The 23535-nt window shown below is 43.5% G+C and overlaps 2 protein-coding genes across 7 annotated transcripts in view; one reads left to right on the plus strand and one right to left on the minus strand.

The window, feature by feature from the left end:
* Positions 1-23535, minus strand: part of Acaca (acetyl-CoA carboxylase alpha) — a 264876-nt gene that overhangs the window by 225621 nt on the left and 15720 nt on the right. The window lies entirely within an intron of this gene.
* On the plus strand, positions 810-17790 carry C6H17orf78 (chromosome 6 C17orf78 homolog). 3 transcript variants are annotated; one of them, XM_076936125.1, is made up of 7 exons: positions 810-1012; positions 2767-2853; positions 3630-3761; positions 11242-11397; positions 13513-13637; positions 14660-14777; positions 17421-17790. In XM_076936125.1, exons 1-7 carry the CDS (start codon positions 955-957, stop codon positions 17498-17500), a joined length of 756 nt encoding a protein of 251 aa, XP_076792240.1. In that variant the 5' UTR covers positions 810-954; the 3' UTR covers positions 17501-17790. The 3 variants fall into 3 exon arrangements, with proteins under 3 accessions (XP_076792240.1, XP_076792241.1, XP_076792239.1); XM_076936124.1 differs by having other exon boundaries at positions 813-1012; positions 3513-3761; XM_076936126.1 differs by lacking the exon at positions 11242-11397 and having other exon boundaries at positions 3513-3761.

The following is a 23535-nucleotide window of genomic DNA, read 5'->3' on the forward strand; positions in this document are numbered from 1 at the left end:
AGAAGCAAGAAGATCAGGAGTTAAGGCTAGCCTGGAATACAGAATGAATTCCAAGAAAGTCTGGACTATATGGGAAAATCTCTTCTTTTAAAAGTCTTTAGAGCATAATACTAATTATATACTCTTTGCTAAGAGATACAATTTGAGGGAAAAATTCAATAGCAGCTACTGCCAACTGCAGACAGTACCCCTTGTGCACCAAATCTAGCTTTCTCATAACCTCTTGACCCAATAGTCATAGGAAGTTGTTTTATCTATACTCATTCCATTTATTCATGAGTGTGGGAATATACGCTATTCCATAGATATGCCTATGCTCATGTGAACTCATGGTCATAACTGTAAATGAATCTGAGACACCTTTTGGTTGAGCCTCAGTTTATAGAAGGGAAAAACTGAGATCCTAAGCAGCTAAGTCATTTCTCCATGGTGACAAAGACTTGAACCAGAACTCAGTTGTACTGATTCTTAGAGTCCAGTGTTCTCCTCGGTGTAAGGCACTGACTCATTCTGTCCTGGTATCTTTCTCTCTCCTACAACTTGTACCCGTTACTAGGCATCTCTTTATTTATTAATGATGGTGTACATACCTCTGAGCCTCCATCAGAGAGCTTACCTGTGAGTACGTGTCTATCTGCAAGTATGTATAAAGCATATCTTTAGTGTTGATGCCCTTTCTGCTAGGGAAATCTCTAGATAATGACAGTTCTCATTGTTGGCATCATTAGTGAAGTCAGGGCAGGCCTCCAAAGTCAATCATTAATAAGCAGGTTTGGTTCTCCAATCAGCTGTATTCCTGGGTCTTCAGGAAACAAGGCAAAATAGAGTAGAACCAGATAGTGAGAGTGAAACTTGGTTCCAGGACGGTAAAAGCAACGAGAGGCAAGGCTGTAGGGGCTATGACAGGGTAATAGAGGGCTCTAGGCAGTGAGAACTCACGAGCTTAGGCTGGGCATGGATACCATCTTAGTCTTCAGCCTAATGATTGCATCCTATGATTCCAACAAGAACGGTAAGTACATGTCTACCCTGATACGCTGGGACATCCAAAAGGAAGCCTAGAAAGCATTTGGAGTCTCTTCCATCAGATAGAGACATAGCCAATACCCAATAAGTCGTACTTTGCCAAAGTTACCCCATACCTCCTGTCAGTAAGCCCAGGGAGACATCTTTGTGTTTCACGAGATGTCTTGAGGGAATGTAGTGTCTTCTTATTTCCTTGCTTACATGGATTACCATAAAAGCATGGTCAGACAGCTTTCATTGTGAGATGGTACCACAGTTTTGTAATTAGCCTCACCTAGAGCTCTCAAATTCATGACCCCTCATAAGATATCACCTTCATGTTTAAGGTGGCACACTCAAATAGTTTAAATGGAGATGTTAATGGGGGAGTGCTGGAGGAATGGTGATATGGGGGTGGCGGGATAGACTTGGACTCTTGGCTACTCTGGTGATTGTTGACTGACTTGAGGATTTCTGTCTGTTTTGTGCTGAGGCTTGAAAGACAGCCTTAGGATGCTAAGCAAGTTCCCCCCAGTCCTGGTAGTAAATGCTTATTTAAAATATGATTTCTTCAGAGTTTCCTAAACATGTCTTCTCTAAAATTAGCTAGCTGGAGGTTAATTCAAAATAATATAAGGTGTAGCAATGGCACACTTATGCAAATTAAGAAAATAAACACCTGAAATTTCAGCACTTGAGAGATAGTGGCGGGAGGATTATAACTAGAACAGAGCGAGCCTGGGCTACAGAGTAAAATAGTCTTCTTCTTCTTCTTTTTTTTAGCAGCTAAAGCTAAATGTGGTATAGGATACTTTTTTAAAAGACGTTTCTATTAGATTTATTTATTTTATGTGTAAATGTTTGGCCTGCATGTAAGTCTGTATACCACATATATACCTGGTGCCATTGGAGGGTGGGAAAGAGCACCAGATCCCCTGGAAATAGAGTTAGGAATAGTGGTGAGCCACCATGCGGGAGCTGGGAATCGAACTCTAGTCCTCTGCAAGAGCAGCCAGTGCCCTTAACCATCTAGAGGATGCTTTTAATCTCAGCACTTGGAAGACAGAGGCAGGTAGTTCTCTGAATTTAAGGCCAACCTAGTCCACATAGCTAGTTCCAGGCCAGCCAGAGCTACAATAGTGAGACCCTGTCTCAGAAAAAGAAAATTTAAACAAAACAAACAAATAAAACAGAGAAAGAAAATTTCCACACCTTGCGAGTCATGTACCACAAAAGCATGAACAGCTATGGCCTGTAGCTCTATGGGAATCTAGAGAGCTGCATCTGAGGGAGTACATAACAAACCTTCATGGTTCTCTCCTTGTAACACAGCAGGCAGAAACCAGGCAGTGGTGCTACACACCTTCAGCCCCAGTATCTGGGAGACAGAAGGGCAGATCTGAGTTCAAGGCTAGCCTTGTCTATAGCAGTTTTCAGAATGGCCAGAAGTATACAAAGAAACCCTGTCTTGAAAAGCAGATAAAATAAACTTTTAAAAGAAAATGGATGGGTTATTCTCTCATTAACTTAGTAATCACATCTCTTTCATCTTTCTTTCTCTTAGAAAGAATACTCAATTTTATTTATAATGGGGCAATTCCCACTTACCGCATTTGGCCATGTGTTTTAAAGGCTCTCTCAGGAAGTACTTGGTCTCCCCAGTTCTAAGTTTTATAGGCAGGAACTCTTTTGTCTCTGCTACTGTCTCAGAATTCTAAAGAGGAAGGACCCAGTAAATCCTGACCCATTTTTCCTTCCTAGACCTCAGAAAGAGCAGCTGCCAAGTGGAACAGCTGCCCAGCTTCTTCCCAGAGGATGTGAGGAGCAACAAGGATTTGGTAATAAGAGGTAGGGAATGGAGATCTTTCTGGAAAACCACTTTGCCATCCCAGGATTTTCTTTTTCACCTTTAAAAGGTACCTCATCTCTGTACTTCATAGTCCAGATCTCAAATATGCTCTTTAAAAAAGATTTACTTATTTTATGTAAATGAGTACTCTATCTATATGTACATCTGCATGCCAGAAGAGGGCATCAGATCCTAAGATAGATGGTTGTGAGCCACCATGTGGGTGCTGGGAATTGAACTCAAGACCTCTGGAAGAGCAGACAGTGCTCCTAACCTCTGAGCCATCTTTCCATCCCCTCAAATATGCTATTTTAAAGATACATATCTCCTGAGGAGGATGTCTAGAAATGATTTCCTATATTAACCTGACACCTAACACATGCCTATACAAATCAGATAGGGATGAAGAGACAGAAGGAAATGCACTCAGCCCTCTCTGCATTTCTCTGTGCTGAATTCACTGTAGCTACTTATCTCCATGGGACTCCTTGCAGGAAGAAAAGCAGGACCTGCACAGTTAGTACCATTAACACAGATGGAGGAGAAGGTAAACCAAAGGAGGTCAAAGTGCAGCTGTGGGGTTTAACAGGAGTCAGGAATAAAAGTGGGTTATCTGAGCACTGTGCAGATTAAGAAACAGCATTGTTTTTCTGTTTAGTTCCTCCAGAAATTCACACAAATATCAAAGAGACCCCATTCATCCGAAATCAGACTATAGCTACCCTGAAATGCTTTGGCTCTGGGAGGAGAGTGACAGTCCACCTTGTATATTCAGAGAGAAGGCCAAAGGTCAAGTACATTCTGAAGAACCTGCCAGTCATTACTGCTCTTCCTAGAAACAGCACTGCTTCCCCAAGCTGTCACCTCAGGCCCACATCCCAGTTTCAGAATGGATCCCTTCTAACAGGTAAAGTGAGATCAGAGAGCCGATAAAGGTAGGTTGGCACTAACATTCAGCTGACATCCTGGTGGTCAGTGTTTATTTAGTAGCAGCCAAAGCCACAACGAAACGTCCTGTTCTCCCCTTGGAGAAAAATTGGTGTCCTCTCTCAGAACCAGTTTTCTAATTCCTTTAACAAGAATTTGAAACTATACTTTTATGTTTATATATTTATTGTGTGTGTGCATGCGTGCGTAGGTGCATGTGTGCGTGTGGGCACAGGCATGTATGGAGGTTAGAGGACAGCTGAGGACAACTTAGGAGTCAGACCAAACTTAGGTCTTCAGGCTTAGTGGCAAGTGCCTTTATCCATTGATTCAACTCATTGGCTCCAGGCTCTGTATTTCTAATTTCTAAGACCCCTTTTAGCCCTAGTCTTTTGTGATATTCATAAGGTCTATTTTTTATATATATATATATAAAAGTTCTTACTATATATCCCTGGCTGGCCTAGAACTGCTAATATAGACCAGGCTAGCCTCAAATTTACAGCTGTGATATTCATAAGATCTAATTTTTTTTGATACAGATTCATCACTTGCTAGCCTAGAACTGCTAATGTAGACCAGGCTAGGCTCAAATTTACAACAATCTATTTGCTTCTAACTCTTGAATGCTAGGATTAAAAGTGAATGCCACCATGCTTCTTTTAATAATAGTTTGTGGGCCAGGTAAGGGGTATATGCCTTGAATTCCAGCACTCAGGAGACAAAGGCAGGCAGATCTCTGTCTGGGGCCAGCCTGGTCTACAAAGTAAGCTCCAGGACAGCTAGAACTCTCAACAAAAAAAAAAAAATTTAAAAACAAACAATAGTTTGTAAATTTTGTTCATTTATAGTGCACACAGTGAAATTTACAAACCGAACATATTTATAGTGAAAAGTAACCCTCCCTCCTACTCCTGTCTCTTAGCCCTCCAGTCCTCTCCGTTGGGACAGAAGGAAGTACTATTACCTACTGTATTTTCTTCCAAAGACAGCACATATAGGTGTGTATACATTTTCTCCCCCCAACACCTCTCTTCAGAGATAGTCTCATATAGCCCAAGATGTCCTCTAACTTGCTATGTATACCAGGGCTAGCCTTGACCTCCCGAAACTCCTCCCTCTACCTCTGAAGTGCTGGAATGGCAGGCATGAGACACCACTGCAGCTCCTCTGCATGTGTGAAAAGCACAGGCAGAGCCACATCGTATACCTGTTCTGCACCTTGCTTTTCCCACATGGCATGGGTTTGTCCATGTTCATATCCACTAATGTGACTCATGTGTAGTTGGGTTGTAGATACTGAGTCCAAGGCCTAGAACGTGCTAAGCACAAGTTCTGTTTCTAAGAGTATCATGTCAGCAGCCCTGCCTCATTCTTCTGAATGGTGTTCTACAATACTGCAGTTTATTCCCCTAGTTCACCACTGATGGAAATTTTGGTTCTTTCTATTCTCTTGCTAATACAAACGATGACCTTACACATTCCTCACGCATCTGATATTTATCAAGAACGTGAATTCCAAGAAGCAGAGCAGCAGCGTGAATGGCTCATTCAGCCGCACAGCAGTGGCTCCGCTTCACACTCCTAACACCGCATGAAAACCGAGTGGTCCCCAACACAGAGATTCTCAATCTCAACTTCTGCCTTCCTCCTCTTCCTTTTCGAGTTCTTTCTGCCATAGTTTCTGACCAATAGATTAGTATAGAAAGTTCTCCCCTAGACTCTGCTGCTGTGCTGTTGGGAAAATGACACTCAGCACTTAGAGAACCCCAGGGGACCGGGAGTCAAAGGATCACAAGCAGAATGATGGAGAAATAAGCTTTCAAAACCTAGACTAGAGATTGAGAAATAAGTGGGCAGCCATTTTTCTCAGGGTATAGCCCAAGAGCCATAAATTGTTTATTGTTTATCCTTACATGACTTGAGTGTTTCATTCCCTTTATTATCCTTTTTTTTTGGTTTTTTTTTTTTTTTTTTTTTTTTTTGGTTTTTTTCGAGACAGGGTTTCTCTGTGTAGTCCTATCCTGGCTATTCTGGAACTCACTCTGTAGACCAGGCTGGCCTCGAACTCAGAAATCCGCCTGCCTCTGCCTCCCAAGTGCTGGGATTAAAGGCGTGCACCACCACCGCCTGGCTCCCTTTATTATCCTTAAAAAGAAAAAAATCTGCCACTAAAAGCCAAGCATGGTGGAGCACACCTGTAATCCCATTATATAACATATCAAGTTTAAAGCCAGCTTCGGCTATACGAAATCCTGTTTAAAAAAGAAACAATTAACTAGTTAATTAAACTCTACTACTGATAATGACAGATTCGAGGGCTCTTAAAACTCAAAACTCAATGTCAATTCATTTGGACCTTTATTTCCTCTTACCCTGACACCCTGCTTGACCTGATCACAGTACTGGCCTTAAGTCATTTTCCAGACTGCAGTTCTCTGAGTGGTACTGTATCATTCTATGTACTGTGGGACCCGAGGTAATTAAGGACATTAGCTGTTAGAAACTCAGAACCAGGAAAACTGGGGTTTACAAGGGAGGAAAGATGCCAAAGACCAACCTGCCCTATTGGAAACATTTGCCTTGGGGTGACCTCCAGACTTTGAGCGCCTTCCAGGAGAAAGAGTCTTCCTCCTTCTCCTGGAGGCTCACTCAAGTCAGAGGTTCTGAGATTCAGTATCTGAGCCAGTGCCTTATACTATTTGAGGTGTGTAAACAGAGCACATGGATGTATTAGGTTAGTTTGGTCCTGATCACTGTTCACCATTCACCTCTATGAAACCATGATGACAAATTCCAAACAACCATCTTATAAATGAACTTTTTTTGTTTGTTTGTTTTTTCAAGACGGTTTCTCTGTGTAGCCCTGGCTGTCCTGGAACTCACTCACTCTGTAGACCAGGCTGGCCTCGAACTCAGAAATCCGCCTGCCTCTGCCTCCCAAGTGCTGGGATTAAAGGCGTGCGCCACCACTGCCTGGCATAAATGAACTTTTAAAACAAACTTTCTCTCCAAGTCTGAAGATGCCTATTCTGAATTTAAATCACATTAAGTCACCAAGATGTGATGGATCTCAAATAGGTTAGAAGTAAAAACTAGGTAAATAAATGGTCAAACTTAGAAGGATACAGGAGAGAAGCACTCTGAAGTTGCCACTCTAGATGACATCAGTCCACAGAGGAAGGTGTCTAACGTATGTTCAGATGACATCAATAAAAATATCCTCAAAGTAAAGTAAGAATTTGGAATTGTAAGGATGAAAACTTTCAGCAAAACAGATGGTCAATGCAAGACATGGACCAAACATAAAATGCAGAAAAGAAACATAAGATAGGGGCTGAGGCTGTAGCCCAGTTGACAGAGCAAAGGCTTCTAAGCTAAGCTGGTTTTGGTCAGAGTGTCTTCTCACAGCAACATAAAAGGAACTGAGCCAAGCATTTACAATATAGTTTATATTTCCTGTTCCTATTGTTCAGATTTTATATTTAGAAGCTTTCCAGTTACCCATCAGGTTTCAGATTTCATAGAAATCTATCTGGGTTTCCTTTGGTGGGGTGGGGTGTAGTGTTCCAAGACAGGGCTTCTCTATAGCCCTGGCTGTCCTGGAACATACTCTGTAGACCAGATTGGCCTTGAACTCAGAAATCTGCCTGCCTCTCTACCTCTCAAGTGCTGGGAGAGCTGTTTTTAATAGGACACAGAAAGATCAGACACCTTATCTGATCTTGTTTTGTCTTTTTGACAGACATGTACCCCAACTCACTATAAGGCTGAGCATAAGCCTGAACCCCCGTTTCCCCAGCCTCTACCTCCTGATTGCTGAGATCACAAGTGTGCACCACCACACACTCCTGCTTCATCCATTTGATAAATATTTCTACTTTGTTGAAATGGTCTCACTATGTAGCCTTGGCTAGCCTGGAACTCACTTTGTAGACCAAACTGGCCTCAAATTCAAAGATTCACTTGTCTCTTCCTCCAAGTGCTGAGTGTGCAAATATCTTCTTCTTGTGTGACTTTTTCATTTTTGGTGGAGACAAGGTTATTCTCTGTGTAGCCCTGGCTGTCCTGGAACTCACTCTATAGACCAGGCTAGCCTCAAACTCAGAGATCCACCAGCCTCTGCCTCCCAAGTGGTGGGATTAAAGGTATGCACCACCCACCACTGCCCAGTGGAAATAAACTATATTCTCAAGCATGTTCTGCCTTGATGATCAGTTACCTCACAGATAAGATCTGAAAGAGAATAAACGTGGACAAACATTTATTCCGTAATAATACTACACTGATGGATGAGGCCAATTTGGTAGAGTGCCGTTATCCCTCTGGCTGCCAGGCAGAGTTCTTTGCTTAGACAATCTCTAGGTGTCCCCTCATCTTTCAGACCCAGTTCACTAGCCTGCAAACCGTTTTCCTACTTGCTTTCTAATCTTTGTTTCTGGTCTTTACAACACTCCTGAGAAATAGATACAGCTCTTTTTTTTTTTTCTTTTACTACAGCCATATTACAAACAGGGAAACCTAAACTCAAAAATCATGTAACTTGTCCAAAGTGAATCTTGTTTATCTTCAAACATACATGTTGCTACCTAACTGCAGCAGGGCCATAGTGGCACATGCCTTTGATCCCAGCACTTGGGAGGCAGAGGCAGAGAGATCTTTGAGTTCAAGTCCAACCTGGTCTAAAGAGCAAATTCCAGGATAGCCAAGGCTACAAAGAGAAACCCGTCTCAAAGGGGATGGTGGGGCGGGGGGAGCTAAAGGCAAGCAAGCAATGATAAGAAACCATGTAAAATGGAATAAGGGTCCACCAGATGGCTTGGAGGTAAAGGTGTTTGTTGCCCAATGATGCAAATCAGACAACTTGAGTTTCAATCCTAGAGCTTGCATAAAGGTAGAAGGAGAGAACCCTTCACAAAGCTGTTCTCTGATCTACACATAGACACCTTGGTATGTACCACCTCCAGTAAATAATACATTTAAAATAGAATAGAAGACTAGGTTTGGTTGCACACCTATATCCTCAGTAGTTGAAAACCCGAGGTAAGAGTTTCACTTTCTTACTTCATTTTTGAGTCCAGTCTGGGTTTATAGAGAGTTCAATGCTCATATGAGGTCCATAGTCACAGCCTGTCTTAAATAAAAAGGGGCGAGGGTTTGGAGAGTAATAATCACCTGAACTGGATTAGGGTCAGAATTTGGTTAGGTCCACTCTGTAAACAGGTCCAGTTGGTTGCAGACCACAGCCAGACTGCATCTGCCCTTCCTCACTTCTATCCCTAGTTTGAATCCCATCACCTCTCATCTGCAGTCTCCAAAATCTGCTGCCACCACCAGGCCATGCTGCCTCTACTCTCATCCCACGATGGTCCTTTTCTAACACAGTAGTCCAGTGAATGGTCAACTGAAATGAAACTTAGCTAGACATGGTGGCTCACACCTGTAATCCTAGCACCTAACAGGCTGAAGCAGGAGGACTGGCTGTGAGTTGGAAGCCTGGCTAGGTTACAGAGAGAAACCTGTATCCAAAAAAAGGTAATAATTCCCACCACACACACAAAAAGGTCACTCTTTAGATCAAAACCTTGCAACAGAACTTTATGTCCAAAGCCCTTAAGTTGGCACACAAGCCTGGAGCCCTGTACCCTCTCCACCCCACCTCCTCCCTTGTTCCTCCATGCTACAACTGGCTGTTCCACTGCTTCCCTACAACTGTCACAATTCAGACACTCCCACTGTCCCCTCCCTCTACCTAAACTACTTCCCTCAAGTCTTGGATCAGTTCTAACCCCAGAGAGGGTTGGCCTATACAGCAGGTTGCCCAACTACTGTCTATGAATTCTACTCATACTACTTTAGCTTGTGGGGCTTGGGGTTTTGTTGGTGGTGGTAGTTTTTAAAGATTTATTTTCACTTTCTGTGTGTCTGCCTGTGTGCGCGTGCGTGTGTGTCACATGTGTATGGATGTGGATGTCAGGGGGGGCTGGAAGAAGGCTGGAACTGAAACTATAGGCAGTTATGAATGGCCCGATGTGGTGCTGAGAACCAGACCCAGGTCCTTTGCATTAGCAGAAAGTGCTCTTAACCACCAAGCCATCTCTCCCATCCCTAAATTTGACTTCTAAGAGTCTCACACTATGTAGCTCAGACTGGCTAAGAAATCATTGGGTAGCCCAGGATGGCCTTGAAGTACTAGTAATCCTCCTGCCTCAGCCTCGGCAGTGCTGAGATTACAGGTTACCACAACTAGCTTTTCATTCTAGTTTTTTTGTTTGTTTGTTTGTATGTTTGTTTGTATTTTGTTTTGTTTTGGTGTTTTTAGGAGAGAGTCTCTCTATGTGGCCCTAGTTGTCCTGGAACTCACTATGTAAACCATTTTGGCTTCTCCCTCCCGAGTGCTGGGATCAAAAGGTGTGTTCCACTATGCCCAGCCCTAGTTTTAATTTTTTAAGTAGCACTAATAAATAATAACCTTTTTGTTTTGTTTTGAAGATTACTTTATTTGCATGAGTACACTGTAACTGTCTTCACACACACCAGAAGAGGGCAGCAGATCTAATTACAGATGGCTCTAAACCACTATGTGGTTGCTGGGAAGTGAACTTAGGACCCCTGGAGGAGAGGTCAATGCTCTTAACTGTTGAGCCATCTCTCCAGCCCTTGTTTTGTTTTTTTGAAAAGGATCATGCTATTGATCTGTGACTGACTTGATACTATGTAGTCCAAGCTGGCCGTAAACTCAAGGTTATCTTCCTGCCTCAGCCTCCTCAGGGCTGGACCGTAGGCATATCTACTATACCCATCCATAAAATCTACGATAGTCACTGTTGTCTTTGCTTCTGCCCTGACCCCTGACCTCTTTGTTCCCTTGCTATAATCCAAGTGATATAAAATATTGAGGCAGTGCCTGGCACATAATAAGACACTCTTTTCTTTTAATATTAAATGAGTGAAACTGAGAAGAACACGAAGTTGGGTGCCTTCCATCTTTTAGCTCCTCTTGCTTTCCTCACTGCCTTCTCCGAGTGGTTGATGGGGCTCCACTATACAGACCTGCAGTAGTCATTCAGGTAAATGCATTTCATGTTCCTGCCTGGACTTTAGCACCAACTCTATTAATGAAGGAGACTCAGAAGTCTTACACTACCCACCTTTATTATTATTATGACTGCAAGAATGATAGGCAAGCAAGATGTGGTTCATTTCTTCCTTCTGATCCTAGTCAAAGGCCTCCAGGAGATTTAATCCATATTAATCCATATCTCTTTTTAGTATCTCTAACCTCATTTATTCTTGGCATTATTCTGTGCCTACACTTAAAACCTATGAACATAGAGGTCAACAGGGCCACAGTTAGAGATGCCATTTGAGGTGAGTAGAACTAGGGTTTTATCAGGTAAACCCATGCAGGATGGTGCTGGCCTGCAGCTGTCCATCCAGTGCTTCTTTTTGTTTTATAGCTTTTTTACCAGGGATCTCGCAATGCACGGTCTACCCATTGAAGGACAGATCTGCTTCATCAGAGACAGTACCCATCACTACCTCCTCTACAAGTCCTAGAAGTAAAGGAGAAGAAACCACAAGCACTGGGGCTTTTCCCATCCCTTTAACACAAGGTACACATTAAATAGGGGTAAAGTAAGAATGGGAAGAAAAGGAGACATTTTAGCTCCAATTTCCTGGAGGTTGAAAAGCTATTCAAATTTTTTTAAATTGATTTGTCAGGAGGCAGTGGTGGTGGTGGTAGTGGTGCATACCTTTAATCCCAGCACTCAGGAGGCAGAGGCAGGTGGATCTCTATGAGTTCAAGGCCAGCCTGGTTTACAGAGTGAGTTGCAGGACAGCCAGGGCTACACAGAGAAACTCTGGCTCAAAATAAAAACTCTTTGGTGTTTTGAGGGCTGGACAGATGGCACAGAGGTTAAGAGCATTGGCTGTTCTTCCAGAGGTCCTGAGTTCAATTCCCAGCAACCACATGGTGACTCATAACCATCTATAATGGGATCTGATGCCCTCTTCTGGCATGCAGGTATACATACAGATAGAGCACTCATATACATAAAATAAATAAATAAATCTTTTAAAAATTTGTTCCATGTTATAATAGGGAAAAAATAGCTCCCCATAGAAAGTTCCCAGACACATCTGTAGTTTTGTACAATCAATAATTCTTTACCTTGGGGATAAAGAGACAGCTTTGTGATTAATAACCATTTTGTAGATGACAATCATCTTGTAGAGAGATGCCTTGTAGAGGACCCCGCTTTGGATCCCAGCATCCACCCCGGGTAACTCACAACCATGTGCAATTCTAGTTCCAAAGGGTCTGATGCCTCCCAGCACCTGAGGGCACCTTCATGCATACAGTACACATAGTCACACAGGCACACGTACACAAATAAAAATAGTAAATCCCTTTTTAAAATGATCATTCAAGAAAATAAATTCACCTGCAGTCAGATTTGAAGACAGAGTAAATCCAACTGGTACATGATACCTTCCACTTGCAGTATAGATGTATATTTAATATTAAGCAATTATTAACAGAGTTGATGCCAACTAACCACATTTTCATCTTTACTCTTTTTTAAAAGTAGCCCTTCCTAAATTTGCCAAAACTCAAATTCTGTAAGATTCAAGTTTAGGTTACATCCCTAGTTCATACCAATATAAGAGTAAATATGAGATTAGTAATAATAGAATGGGTGTGAGCCTCCTATCCTGGATCTGGCTTATGATTCAAAAGCAGTAACAACTCACCTTTATTCCTCCTACATCCTCCTAAAACCAAGACAGGTAAGGTGATGATTGATTTTGTTTCTTTTTGGGACAGCGTCACACTATGTAGCTCTGGCTACCCTGGCACTCATTAAATAAACCAGGCTGCCCTTGGACTTAACAGACCTGCCTGCTCTGCCTCCTGAGTGCTAGGATGAAAGGCATGCATCACCAGGACTGAAATAAAGGTGATTTTTGTGTTTTCATTTATTTTTCTTTCTCAGTGCTAAAGATGAAAGGACATGTGATTTTTAAAATATTTTTTAATGTACATTGGTATTTTGCCTACATGTGTGTCTGTGTGAGGGTGCCAGATCCCCTGGAACTGGGGTTACAGATAGCTGTCATGCAGGCCCTGAACCAAACTCAGGTCCTTTTGAAAAGACGCCTGTGTTCCTGACCACTGAGCCATCTCTCCAGACCTGTGATTTTTTTTTTAAATATTGTTTATTTAATATATATGAGTACACTGTCATTGTCTTCAGACACACAAGAAGAGGGCATCAGATCCCATTACAGATGGTTGTGAGCCACCATGTGGCTGCTGGGAATTGAACTCAGGACCTCTAGAAGAGCAGTCAGTGCTCTTAACCACGGAGCCATCTCTCCAGCCTGACTTTTTTTTTTTAATGTGTTGAGATCTTCAAGAGGACTCACTAGGATGATGGGTTAAGCACTCATTGTGCACCTAAGCCTTTTCTTCACAAGAAAAGTGCAAGAGTCAGCCATGCATGACTATAGAGAATCCCAAATCCTAGGAAAGGTGGCTCATTTGTAAAAGAGGCTAGAGAAGAACCCATGATGACACCCATCTGATTCTAAGTCCCAAACAGAAATTCACTATCTATCTCTGAGTAAGGTTGTCCCTGATTAATCTGTGAGCAAGAAGTTCGTGTCAAGGTGAGCCCTGCTCATGTAATCTCTCCTTTCTCCCCTTCCCTCTTTCCTTTCAGACATAGACATGTCCTTAAAGAGGAGGCAGAAATGGAGTCTTGTAGTCAAAGCTCTGATTGCTGCTACTCTGCTGCTCAGTGGGGCTGCTATTATAGTGTTTGTCATCTTTGAAGTCCCATGCCCGGTAAGTTTGCCAATGTATACTGATGCACAGGGTGCCAGGCTTCATCCATGAAGACTGCCTTCAGTTAGAAAGGCAGCATAGTATAGGAAGGCAGACACCAGCTGAGGGGCTTGTGGAAAGTAGCTTTGACTTCTCCATTCCACAGCTGCCTTATCTGTAAAACGGGGCTCCTGGTGTTTGCCTTGCCCACGGCTGTGAAGGTAGTTGGGATCCATCCCATATGAGAAGCACTGGGTGCATACAAAGAGTGCTATCCCCCATCACTCCACAGGGTTTCTCTGTGTGGCCCTGGGCTATCCTCTGTAGACCAGGCTGACCTCAAATTGAGAGATCCACCTGCCTCTGTCTTCCTAATGGCATACACAGCTGCGGCCACCCCACCCCCGGTTTGAGGGTGCTCTTTCACGCTCTCTCTCACTCTTGCTCTCTCTCTCTCCCTCCTTACCTCCCCCTCTCCCTCCCTCCTCTTCTTCCTCCTCCTCCTCTTCCTTCTCCTTCTTACTCCTCTCTTCTTCTCTCTCTCTCTCTCTCTCTCTCTCTCTCTCTCTCTCTCTCTCTCAACATTTATTTTTGTTTTATGTGCACTGGTACTTTGCCTGCATGTGTATCTGTGTAAAGGTATCAGAACTCTTAGAGGTGGAGTTTCAGACAGGTGTGAGCTGCCATGCAGTTGCTGGGAACTGAACTCAGGATCTCTGTAAGAACAGCCAGTGCTCTTAACTGCTAAGCCATCTCTCCAACCCTAAGGAGCTCTCTTAATGTGAGCTTCTCTCCACTTTCTAGTGTCTTCCTTAGAGATGACAATTTTTTCTAGAATCCTAGAACTCAGGAGATAGAGACCAGGAATTCCAGGCCAGCCTTCCCCATATTGCATATTTGATGTCAGCCAGATTACCTGAGAGGGAGAAGGGTGGAGGGGGAGAGGGGTAAGAAAATAAAGTACTATTTCATTGACATGAAATTTGAAAGATAATCAAATGTGTACCAACCACTGAAATAATAACCAGTCATGCTCTCTTCAGAGTCAATGCCTACGAGCCAGACAGCTGTGCCAATGCCAAAGGCTATGGAGAAGAGAAAGGAAGGAAGAAGACCAGCAACCTGGGACAACTGAGTCCCAGTTGGACTCTCAGCCTGAAAAGGGAAGTATTCTCTGTATAGTTTATGCCATTTGTTTAGACAAAACAATGTTAACCTGCAAGTACTTGGATGTAGGGTAATGTTTCAGTTACAAAGCAAATGTGATGAATTATTCTGTGACAAAATACTGGCCAGATGTGGTGGCATACACCCCTTTAACCCCAACACTCAGGAGGAGGAAGCGGAGGCAGGCAGATCTCTATGAGTTTAGGCCAGCCTGGTATACATAGTGAATTCTAGGATAGCCAAAAGAAAAAAAAAGTTATTTGGCTGGGTATGGAAATATATACCTATAATCCTAGCACTTTGGAGGTAGATGGAGACTCAATAGTTCAGGGCCAACTTCAGCTTCATCTTTACAGGGAGTTCGAGGCTATCCTGGGCTACAGGAGATACCATTTAAACAGAAACAAACAAAGAAGAAGAAAGAGGATGAAAAGGAAGAGGCAAAGAGGAGGAAGGAAGAGGAAGAAGAGAAGTAGGAAGAGGAGGAGGAGAGACAGAGACATCGAGTTGTGGAAAAGGGAGGAAAGGGGAAATTGGAGAGAGAGAAAATGCATATTTCTGGGACCCATATAGACTGAATCAGAATGTCTAATGTCTAGAATGGGTCCAGGAATCTTTATTATTCTTACTATTATTCAGATGTTGCCCAGGCTAGCCTTAATTTTTTTTATTATTTAGCATCATCCACCTGCCTCAGCTTTCAAGAAGCATGAAGCAGGCTTATGCTATGGAGCTCATCTTATTCTTAAATTTTTAACAAGCTCCCTAAACAGGCTGAAGAGATGGATCAGAAGATAAGAGCAGTTCTTAGCCCCCACACAGGGTGGCCCACGACTACCTTCTAACTCCAGGTCCATGGGTTACAGTGCCCACTTCTGGCTTCCTTGGGTACAAAGATGATGTACACACAAACACATAAAAATAAAATTTAAAAACAAGTTCTGTAAGCAGAGGCAGATTTGTGGTGAAACTAATAATACTTCAGGTCCCATGGGCCCTGAACAAAGTTTACTTCCAATGTAAGTTTTACATTTCTTTTTTGGTTTGTTTGTTTGTTTTTGTTTGGGTTTTTTTTCAAGTCAGGTTTTCTCTGTATAGCCCTGGCTGTCCTGGAACTCACTCTGTAGACCAGACTGGCCTCAAACTCAGAGATCAACCTGCCTCTGCCTCCTGAGTGCTGACATTACAGGCATGAGCCACCATCACCCAGTTAAGTTTTACATTTCTTTAGGAAGGTTCCCTCTAAATTGTAAGATCTTTAGCATTAAAACACATGTGTTCAAGCTGGGTAACTCTCAGACACAGCCACGTTTAGGATCCGCTGCACTTCAACTCAGTTTAGGCACTTGGCAAAACCACTTTCGCTTTCCTTGTCCTTAGGTTTCCTGACAAGATTATAGTGACTTTTAGTGTCTGACCTGATACTACAGGGGGATTCACCAAGCTGCTTTTAATGCAGACTCCCAGGCCAGGTGTAGACGCAGCTTTGGAACAGTAGAAAGTTATAAATGGCCTGTTTCCCTAAGACATCCAGACTCTCACCGAGGTAAAGGGACCTAGCACAAAGCCGCAGTTTAGGCATCACAGTAAGACTGTCTCAAAATAAACAAAACCAGTGATCAAACAAAGCCACTCCCCATGCACTACACTAAACAAGTTGTCCATTTATGTAGAATTATAGCACTGAGAATTGGTTTTAAAGATGTTGTCGTAAAGGGGTTTGATTCCCAGCAACACACACACACACTCATGCACACACACACACACACACTCATGCACACATGCACACACTCATGCACACACACACCTGCATAGTCCAGCATGGCACAGGTGCTGCTATTCTTTTCAAGCTGTATCAACTGCATAGAATAACGACAAGCATAGCACAGCACCCCACACACCCCATATCCCAGCCTAGCAACAGACTTTTCTTATCTCAGTACTCAAACGCGTGAACTCATTGGTCCTCTTGGGGCTAGGTTAGTATTTTCCAATTTGATGAGTATGGGTGTTTTGCCAGAATGTATGTACATACACCATGTTCACGCCTGGTACCTGTGGAGGCCAGAAGAGATGTAAGATCAGGGCTTCACCCACTCCCCACAGGTGTGGTAGCACACACCCATATTCTCAGCACTTGGGAGATGGAGGCAGAAGGATCAAGAGTTGGAGGCATTCTCCACTACATAGTGAGTTAGCTTGATACACAAGAGAGCCTGTCTCAAATATAGATATTCATTCAGTAAGACCCTAAATCTGTGTCTAAGTCTCTCTCTCTCTCTCTCTCTCTCTCTCTCTCTCTCTCTCTCTTTCTCTCTCTCTCTCAAACATAATAAGATCCTTGGGGTTTGATTCAAGGAATTAAGTAGAATTCCTGTGTATTTGGTATCCAAAGTAGCTGGACATGCAGGGCCTTTTCCATTTGAGAAAACATGGTCAGGAAGCAGTGAGGAAGGGCACCCAGCTAGTGATTTGTAGGTTCTTGGCTTAAAGCATGGTGTTCACATAGTCTCAGAACACCCGTTGGCAGCGAAGAGGCAAACTTGGGTGTACTTGATTTGTGTGGGGTTTTCTCCTCAGCCATCCCTTGCTGATTTAGGTCATTCACACCCTTATTCACGTGTCCCTCCCACCTCCAGGTTGAACACGGTGTCCCTAAGTCTTCATACTCAAAGCAAACGACAGGCATCACTGTAATCCACCAGACATACTTCTGAGCTCTGCTTCAGCTGACTCTGAACACAAGCGCTGTCTTCTACACCACCGTCTCCTCATTGCGAATCAACACGGGATGACGCTCGAAGCTCTCACACTCATATCTTCACAGGGACATTATAATCGACCGGTATGGCAGGACAGTAAAGGAAGAGCCTGGGTTGAGCAGAGCCACCTTCATGCCACAGCAACTGGCACAGCCATATGCCTCCATGACTCACTTTGCACAGTCATAAATGAGTCACCTTTCTATCCCAGCAAATGAAGATAAAGCCCTTGCCTCCAAATGTTATGAATAGACCCTGCTGCTTTCCCAGATCAAAGACAAACACAGCGTCCAAGGCCTGGAGCTGACAGTGTGGCACACACCCCAGCTCCGCTCAGCCTCCCAGGTTTCTTCATGCTCACTGGCTGTCACCTGCCTTCCACTAGGCACCTCCTCTCCCAGGGCTTATGACTCATGATTTAGCCTCTGTCACTACACACAGTTATCAACAACCTGGTAAAGGGAACCCAGTCTTAGGCATCCCAAGGCCCTTCTTAATAAGTCATTCCTAAAGGGTTTCAGAACAGCAGAAATATAGCTTCAAATGAAATCTTAAGGTTCAGAATTCCTAAAGTAGATCTGATATTATGCTTTCTTTCTTTCCTTTTTTTTTTTTTTTTTTTTTTTTTTTTTTTTTGTGCTGTGATTTAGACCAAGGTTCTCACACTGAAAGTACCCTACAACTGAGCTACATACTAAACCCTTTTTGTAAAAGTAACTTTTATTTTGAGACAGGGTGTCACTGGGTTCCGAGAACCTGGAACTCTCTGGGTGCCTTAAACTTTCAACTCTCTTGCTTGAGCCTCCAAGAGGAACTGGCAATACAACTATGCACCAGAAAACCTGGCTATACCTTATTTAATTTTTAATTTTTTTTGAGACACGATTTTATGATGTAGCTCAGGCTGGCCTCCAACTTGCTATGTAGCCGAGAATCGCCTTGGACTCCTGACCTTCCCGCCTCCTGGCAGGCGTTATTTTACCAATGAGCTGCATAAGTCCTTGGATAAGGACTCTAGAACAAAATGATGGTGATGATGAGCCCTGCCACAGGGGCATAGCTAGGAACGGTCTGGCCTGCTAGGCAGTGGGGGCGCACACCTTTAATTCAAGTACTCAGGAGGCAGAGGCAAGCAGATCTCTGAGTTCATGGCCAGCCTGGTGTATAGAGTAAGTTCCAGGACATCCAGGGCTACACAGAGAAACCCTGTCTCAAAAAAATAGAGTTCAGCGGAAAACAAAACCAGGGACTGAAGCAACTGAAACAGTGGACAGGGTTGTCCTGCCTCCTTCTCTAAGACTGTGAAAACATTCCAGTTGCCATGTATATGTTCTTCCCTCCCTCCCTCCCTCCCTCCCTCCCTTCTTCCCTCCCTCCCCACCACTCCCCTCTCTCTCAGGAAGACTTCAGCTCATGATCCTCCTGTCTCCCACTTCCCATGCACTTGGATTACAGGCCTGGTATGTGTCACCAGGCCTGGCAAGTGGTTCTGTTTCCTTAGTTCTCTAGAAGAAACCATACACAAAGTCTAACCTTCCTCCTTCCACTTTAAGTACTGTTCCCAACAGGATTCTTGAAAGTGTACTAACTAAGCAGGGGAAAGCTGAGCCAGGAGGAAAGGACAGATACAGGGCCATGGTGAGCCAAAGCTTCCCGGAAGAGCAGAAGAAGCTCTCAAACTCCACAGAACACACTTTTAGCACACAGCAGACAGGGGTCACAAAAGGTGCATGGCTTTAGATATGTGAGTGGATCACTTGCACCCTACTAGTAACTCAAAACATCACCTCACATTTTTTCCAATACCTGTTACTTTGCTTGATCCCATAGTTGGGGGGGGGGGGGGGAAAGACTGCTCTTTTCAAGTCTAGGAGGTTAGAGCATTAAAAGACTTGATTCCAGGATTAATGCCAGCATTCATCCCTTCCCTTACCAACACAATGTTCTGCCACTGGAACACAAGATTTCCTAGAAGATGAGAACCATGTGGGTCTGTGCTCTTCTGTGAGAGTGAAACCTGGGTGGCACCTGTACTGACTCGCTTCATGGAAACTGACACTGTCTGTCCAAACTGTGCATTCTGTTTGGTGACAGTTGTCTTGGCAAAAGCAAGAATCTTTCGAGCATTTCCCCACTCCCTAATCAGCTAACAGCTTTGAATCCCTCCCCCAGTGGAGGGAGGATTTGGAAACTAGGAGCTGAGGAGAGCAGAGGAGAGCAGAGGAGAAGGGGGGCAGTCCTGTGTGGACTTTGCAATGTGGACTTCAGTCTGCAGATTGCCCCAGAGTCACACACAAATGTTCCGGTCATCATTGTAGACATACTCTTAAAAAACACTCAACTACCAGTGAGTCCTCTGCGAAACACCAAATTTCTGTTGCAAATGACTTCTCATTAATTATAGTATTTTGTTTTTCTGATTATTAAAGTACATTCTCACCATTAGAATTTACAGAAAATAATGAAGAATGTAAAGGAATAGAAGAATAAGAGTTACATTTAATCTCTCCTCCCACAGGTAACAGTAACACTGACACTTTTATGGGCATTACAAAATACGTGTGCATATGATGAGATACATGTATTGTGTAACATAACACTCTCCATACCACTTCTAACCTGATGTCCTTCTTCCCACAAATACATTAGCACCATATTTCCAATTGGCGCACTACTTACCTTGTGTGTATTTTCAGTTTCAAAGGGAGCTAGAAGCCTTATCTTTCTGAAGGGGTGGCATGACCTGAGACCTTTTGCTTTGTTTTGCATTGCTAGATAAGATCTCGTGCAGTCCAGCTAGCTGTGACTTCACAATGTGGTTGAGGGTGATCTTGATTTCTCTCTCTCTCTAGCTCCTAAAACTGGGGTTGCAAGTCTGTACCACACACCTGGCTAATATCCCAATACAGTACCTTTTCCCCTCTCTGTAGCCCAGGCTGCTCTGAACTTAATATGTAAGACTGACTGTCATTACTCCTGCCTCAGCTTCCCAAGTGCTGAGACTACAGCACTATCCACCTGCTCAGCTTCTCAATACTTTTTGGTAGGTCCAGAGATTAAGGCAGATACTTGCTTGGTGCAAACAAGACAAGTTAAAAAACAAAACAAAACAAAACCTCTACTTTGAACTTCTGAAGCTATTGCCTAATGGCATTGAGTCAGTAGCTGTATCTGTGGGCTGTTAGAGGGACTGCTTCAAAACCAGGCACTACAGTTCAGAAATGATCCTAGCACTAGACAGCCGAGGCAGGGAGACAGCCATGAATTCCTCCCAGCCAACACCAACTACATCGTGAGTTCTCTGCCAACCTGGGCTACACAGTGAGACCCTGTCTCAAAAGACAATTCCTTTCAGAGAGTAATGAAACACAAATAACCAGAAAACAGAAGTGGGGATTATTTTAGAGAAAACAGAGGTTGGGGGAGGGGGTAGTAAGACTCAAGTATGAGATATACATATGAAAACATCACAATGAAACCCACTTTTTATATGCTAAACAAAATAGAAAATAAAAGGGCTACAAGGAAGATTTTTCTTAAAAAGTGTTATTTTGTTAAATATAAAATATAAAAATATAAAGGACTAGACAGACTGTTCCTCTTCCAGAGGAACTGAGTTTTGTTCTAGCACCCACACCAGGCAGCTCACAGCCACCTGTAACTCTCGTTCCAAGGGACCTGATGCCCTCTTCTGGCTTCCACGGGTACTTATATGCATGTGGAATTTATTTGCACACTCTCATAGTCACATACATGTAAATTAAATTAACAAAAATGAATCTAAAGGGGCTGGAGAGATGGCTCAGCAGTTAAGAGCACTGACTGCTCTCCCAGAAGTCCTGAAGTCAATTCCCAGTAACCAGATGGTGGCTCATAACCATCTGTAATGGGATTTAATGCCTGCCTTCTTCTGGTGTGTCTGAAGACAGCTACAGTGTACTCATATACATTAAATAAATAGATAAATAAATAAATAAATCTTTTTTAAAAATCTAAAATATTGTCAACACAAAATATGCAGCAAATATATAGCCATTTCTTCATTTTCAGATTTATTGTGCATCCATGTTTTGTCTTCATGTATGAATATGCACAATGTATGTCTAGTGCCTGTGGTTGTGAGCTGACATGAGGGGCTGGGAACTAAACTTGGGTCCTCTACAAGAGAAACAAGTGCTCTTGTAGTTACCTCTCCAGTCTCCATTTCCTAAGTTTTAAAAAAGATTTATTTACTTTTATTTATGAGTACACTACATCTGTTTTCTGACATACCAGAAGAGGGCATCAGATCCTATTACAGATGGTTGTGAGCCACCATGTGGTTGCTGGGAATTGAACTCAGGACTTCTGGAAGAGCAGTCAGTGCTCTTAGCCACTGAGCCATCTCCCCAACTCCCTATTTCTTAATTTTTAAGCTATAACTGTGACTGAATCGAAACTGACCAAGCTGGTTGTGGTGACACATGCATGTAATCCCCCTTCTCAGGTAACTTAGGCAGGAGACTTGCCATAAGTTTGAAGCCAACCTGAGCTACATAATGAGCACAAGACTAGCCTGTGCTACATAGAGCTTTTGTCTTAACAAACAAACAAAAAGTCAAACTGATGTAGGATTCTGGAATTCTGGGATTGCTGAGCAAGCATTAACATTCTTTCTTTCCTGCACCCCAAAGTTGTGCTGGGGCGGGCTTAGGGGCGGCAGCAGCCCTCACCACTCACTGCCCTCACCACTCAATACCCTCACCACTCACTGCCCTCACCACTCACTGCCCTCACCACTCAATACCCTCACCACTCACTACCCTTACCACTCACTGCTCTCACCACTCGCTGCCCTCACCACTCACTGCCCTCACCACTCAATACCCTCACCACTCACTACCCTTACCACTCACTGCTCTCACCACTCGCTGCCCTCACCACTCACTGCCCTCACCACTCAATACCCTCACCACTCACTACCCTCACCACTCGCTGCCCTCGCCACTCACTGCCCTCACCACTCGCTGCCCTCGCCACTCACTGCCCTCACCACTCGCTGCCCTCGCCACTCACTACCCTCACCACTCACTGTCCTTGTCACTCACTGCCCTCACCACTCACTGCCCTCACCACTCACTGCCCTCACCACTCGCTGCCCCCACTTCTCAGTTTGGATGCTCTTTTAAATGCTATCCAACAGTTTCTGACCTAAAGTGTGTCCCCAGCATTTAGATTGAGCTATTTTCCCAGAACAGTTCCTTAGGACAAGGAGCCATAAACCCTTTACTTATTGACATATTTGCCTAGGACAGGTTAAGAGTCTATGTCCCCCTCCCTCCCACTCTCAGATTTCCGTCCCCAAGTTCATACAATAGCCTTCAGACTATCTTGAGAACTATTTCTCTATCAAGTGTACTTCCTGGTTCTTGTCCTTGAAAATCTGTAGTGTCCTTATCAATTTGTGTAACTTTATATATTGCTTTGTACTAACAAAGCATCACATTTGCTGTACACACTCAAATTATGTGTTGATGTCCCATCACTGAATGGACAGTTTAGGGTGGCATAGCGCAGACCCCCCACCCCCCCACCACCCAGTAAAGGCGATGGCTCCCAGAGCCTTGCATGTACCATACAAGTCTCCACATCTCCAGTCCTTTTCTGTTTTTAGTTTTTGAGACACGGCCTAACTTGCCCAGGCTGGCTTTGAACTTGTGATCTTCCTGAGTAGCTGAGATTATAAAACTGTGGCACCAAGCCTGACTCCTTTTGTATGAAAGAATCAGGTAGTCTTCATTTTCACATAAAGGTTGCTACTGGATTTTTTTTTAATTTAAGATTTATTTTTTTAATGTATATGTGCACATGTAGGAACAATGCCCACAGAGAACAGAAGCATCTGATGCTCCTGGAGTTGGAGTTACAGAACTGCCCAACATAGATGCTGGGAACCAAACTCAAGTCCTCTGCAAAAGCTGTACCCCTTAACCGCTAAGCCCTCTCCAGCC

This window comes from Arvicanthis niloticus, chromosome 6, assembly GCF_011762505.2.
Source record: "Arvicanthis niloticus isolate mArvNil1 chromosome 6, mArvNil1.pat.X, whole genome shotgun sequence".
In the NCBI taxonomy this organism is placed as follows: domain Eukaryota; kingdom Metazoa; phylum Chordata; class Mammalia; order Rodentia; family Muridae; genus Arvicanthis; species Arvicanthis niloticus.

Bases quoted from the DNA above. Each gene is read 5' to 3' on its own strand.
- C6H17orf78 (XM_076936124.1), top strand. From the start codon at position 955: ATGGATACCATCTTAGTCTTCAGCCTAATGATTGCATCCTATGATTCC. The intron at 3,762-11,241 runs GTAAAGTGAGAT...TTTGTTTTATAG, and splicing joins GAATGGATCCCTTCTAACAG to CTTTTTTACCAGGGATCTCG. The intron at 11,398-13,512 runs GTACACATTAAA...CTTTCCTTTCAG, and splicing joins TCCCATCCCTTTAACACAAG to ACATAGACATGTCCTTAAAG.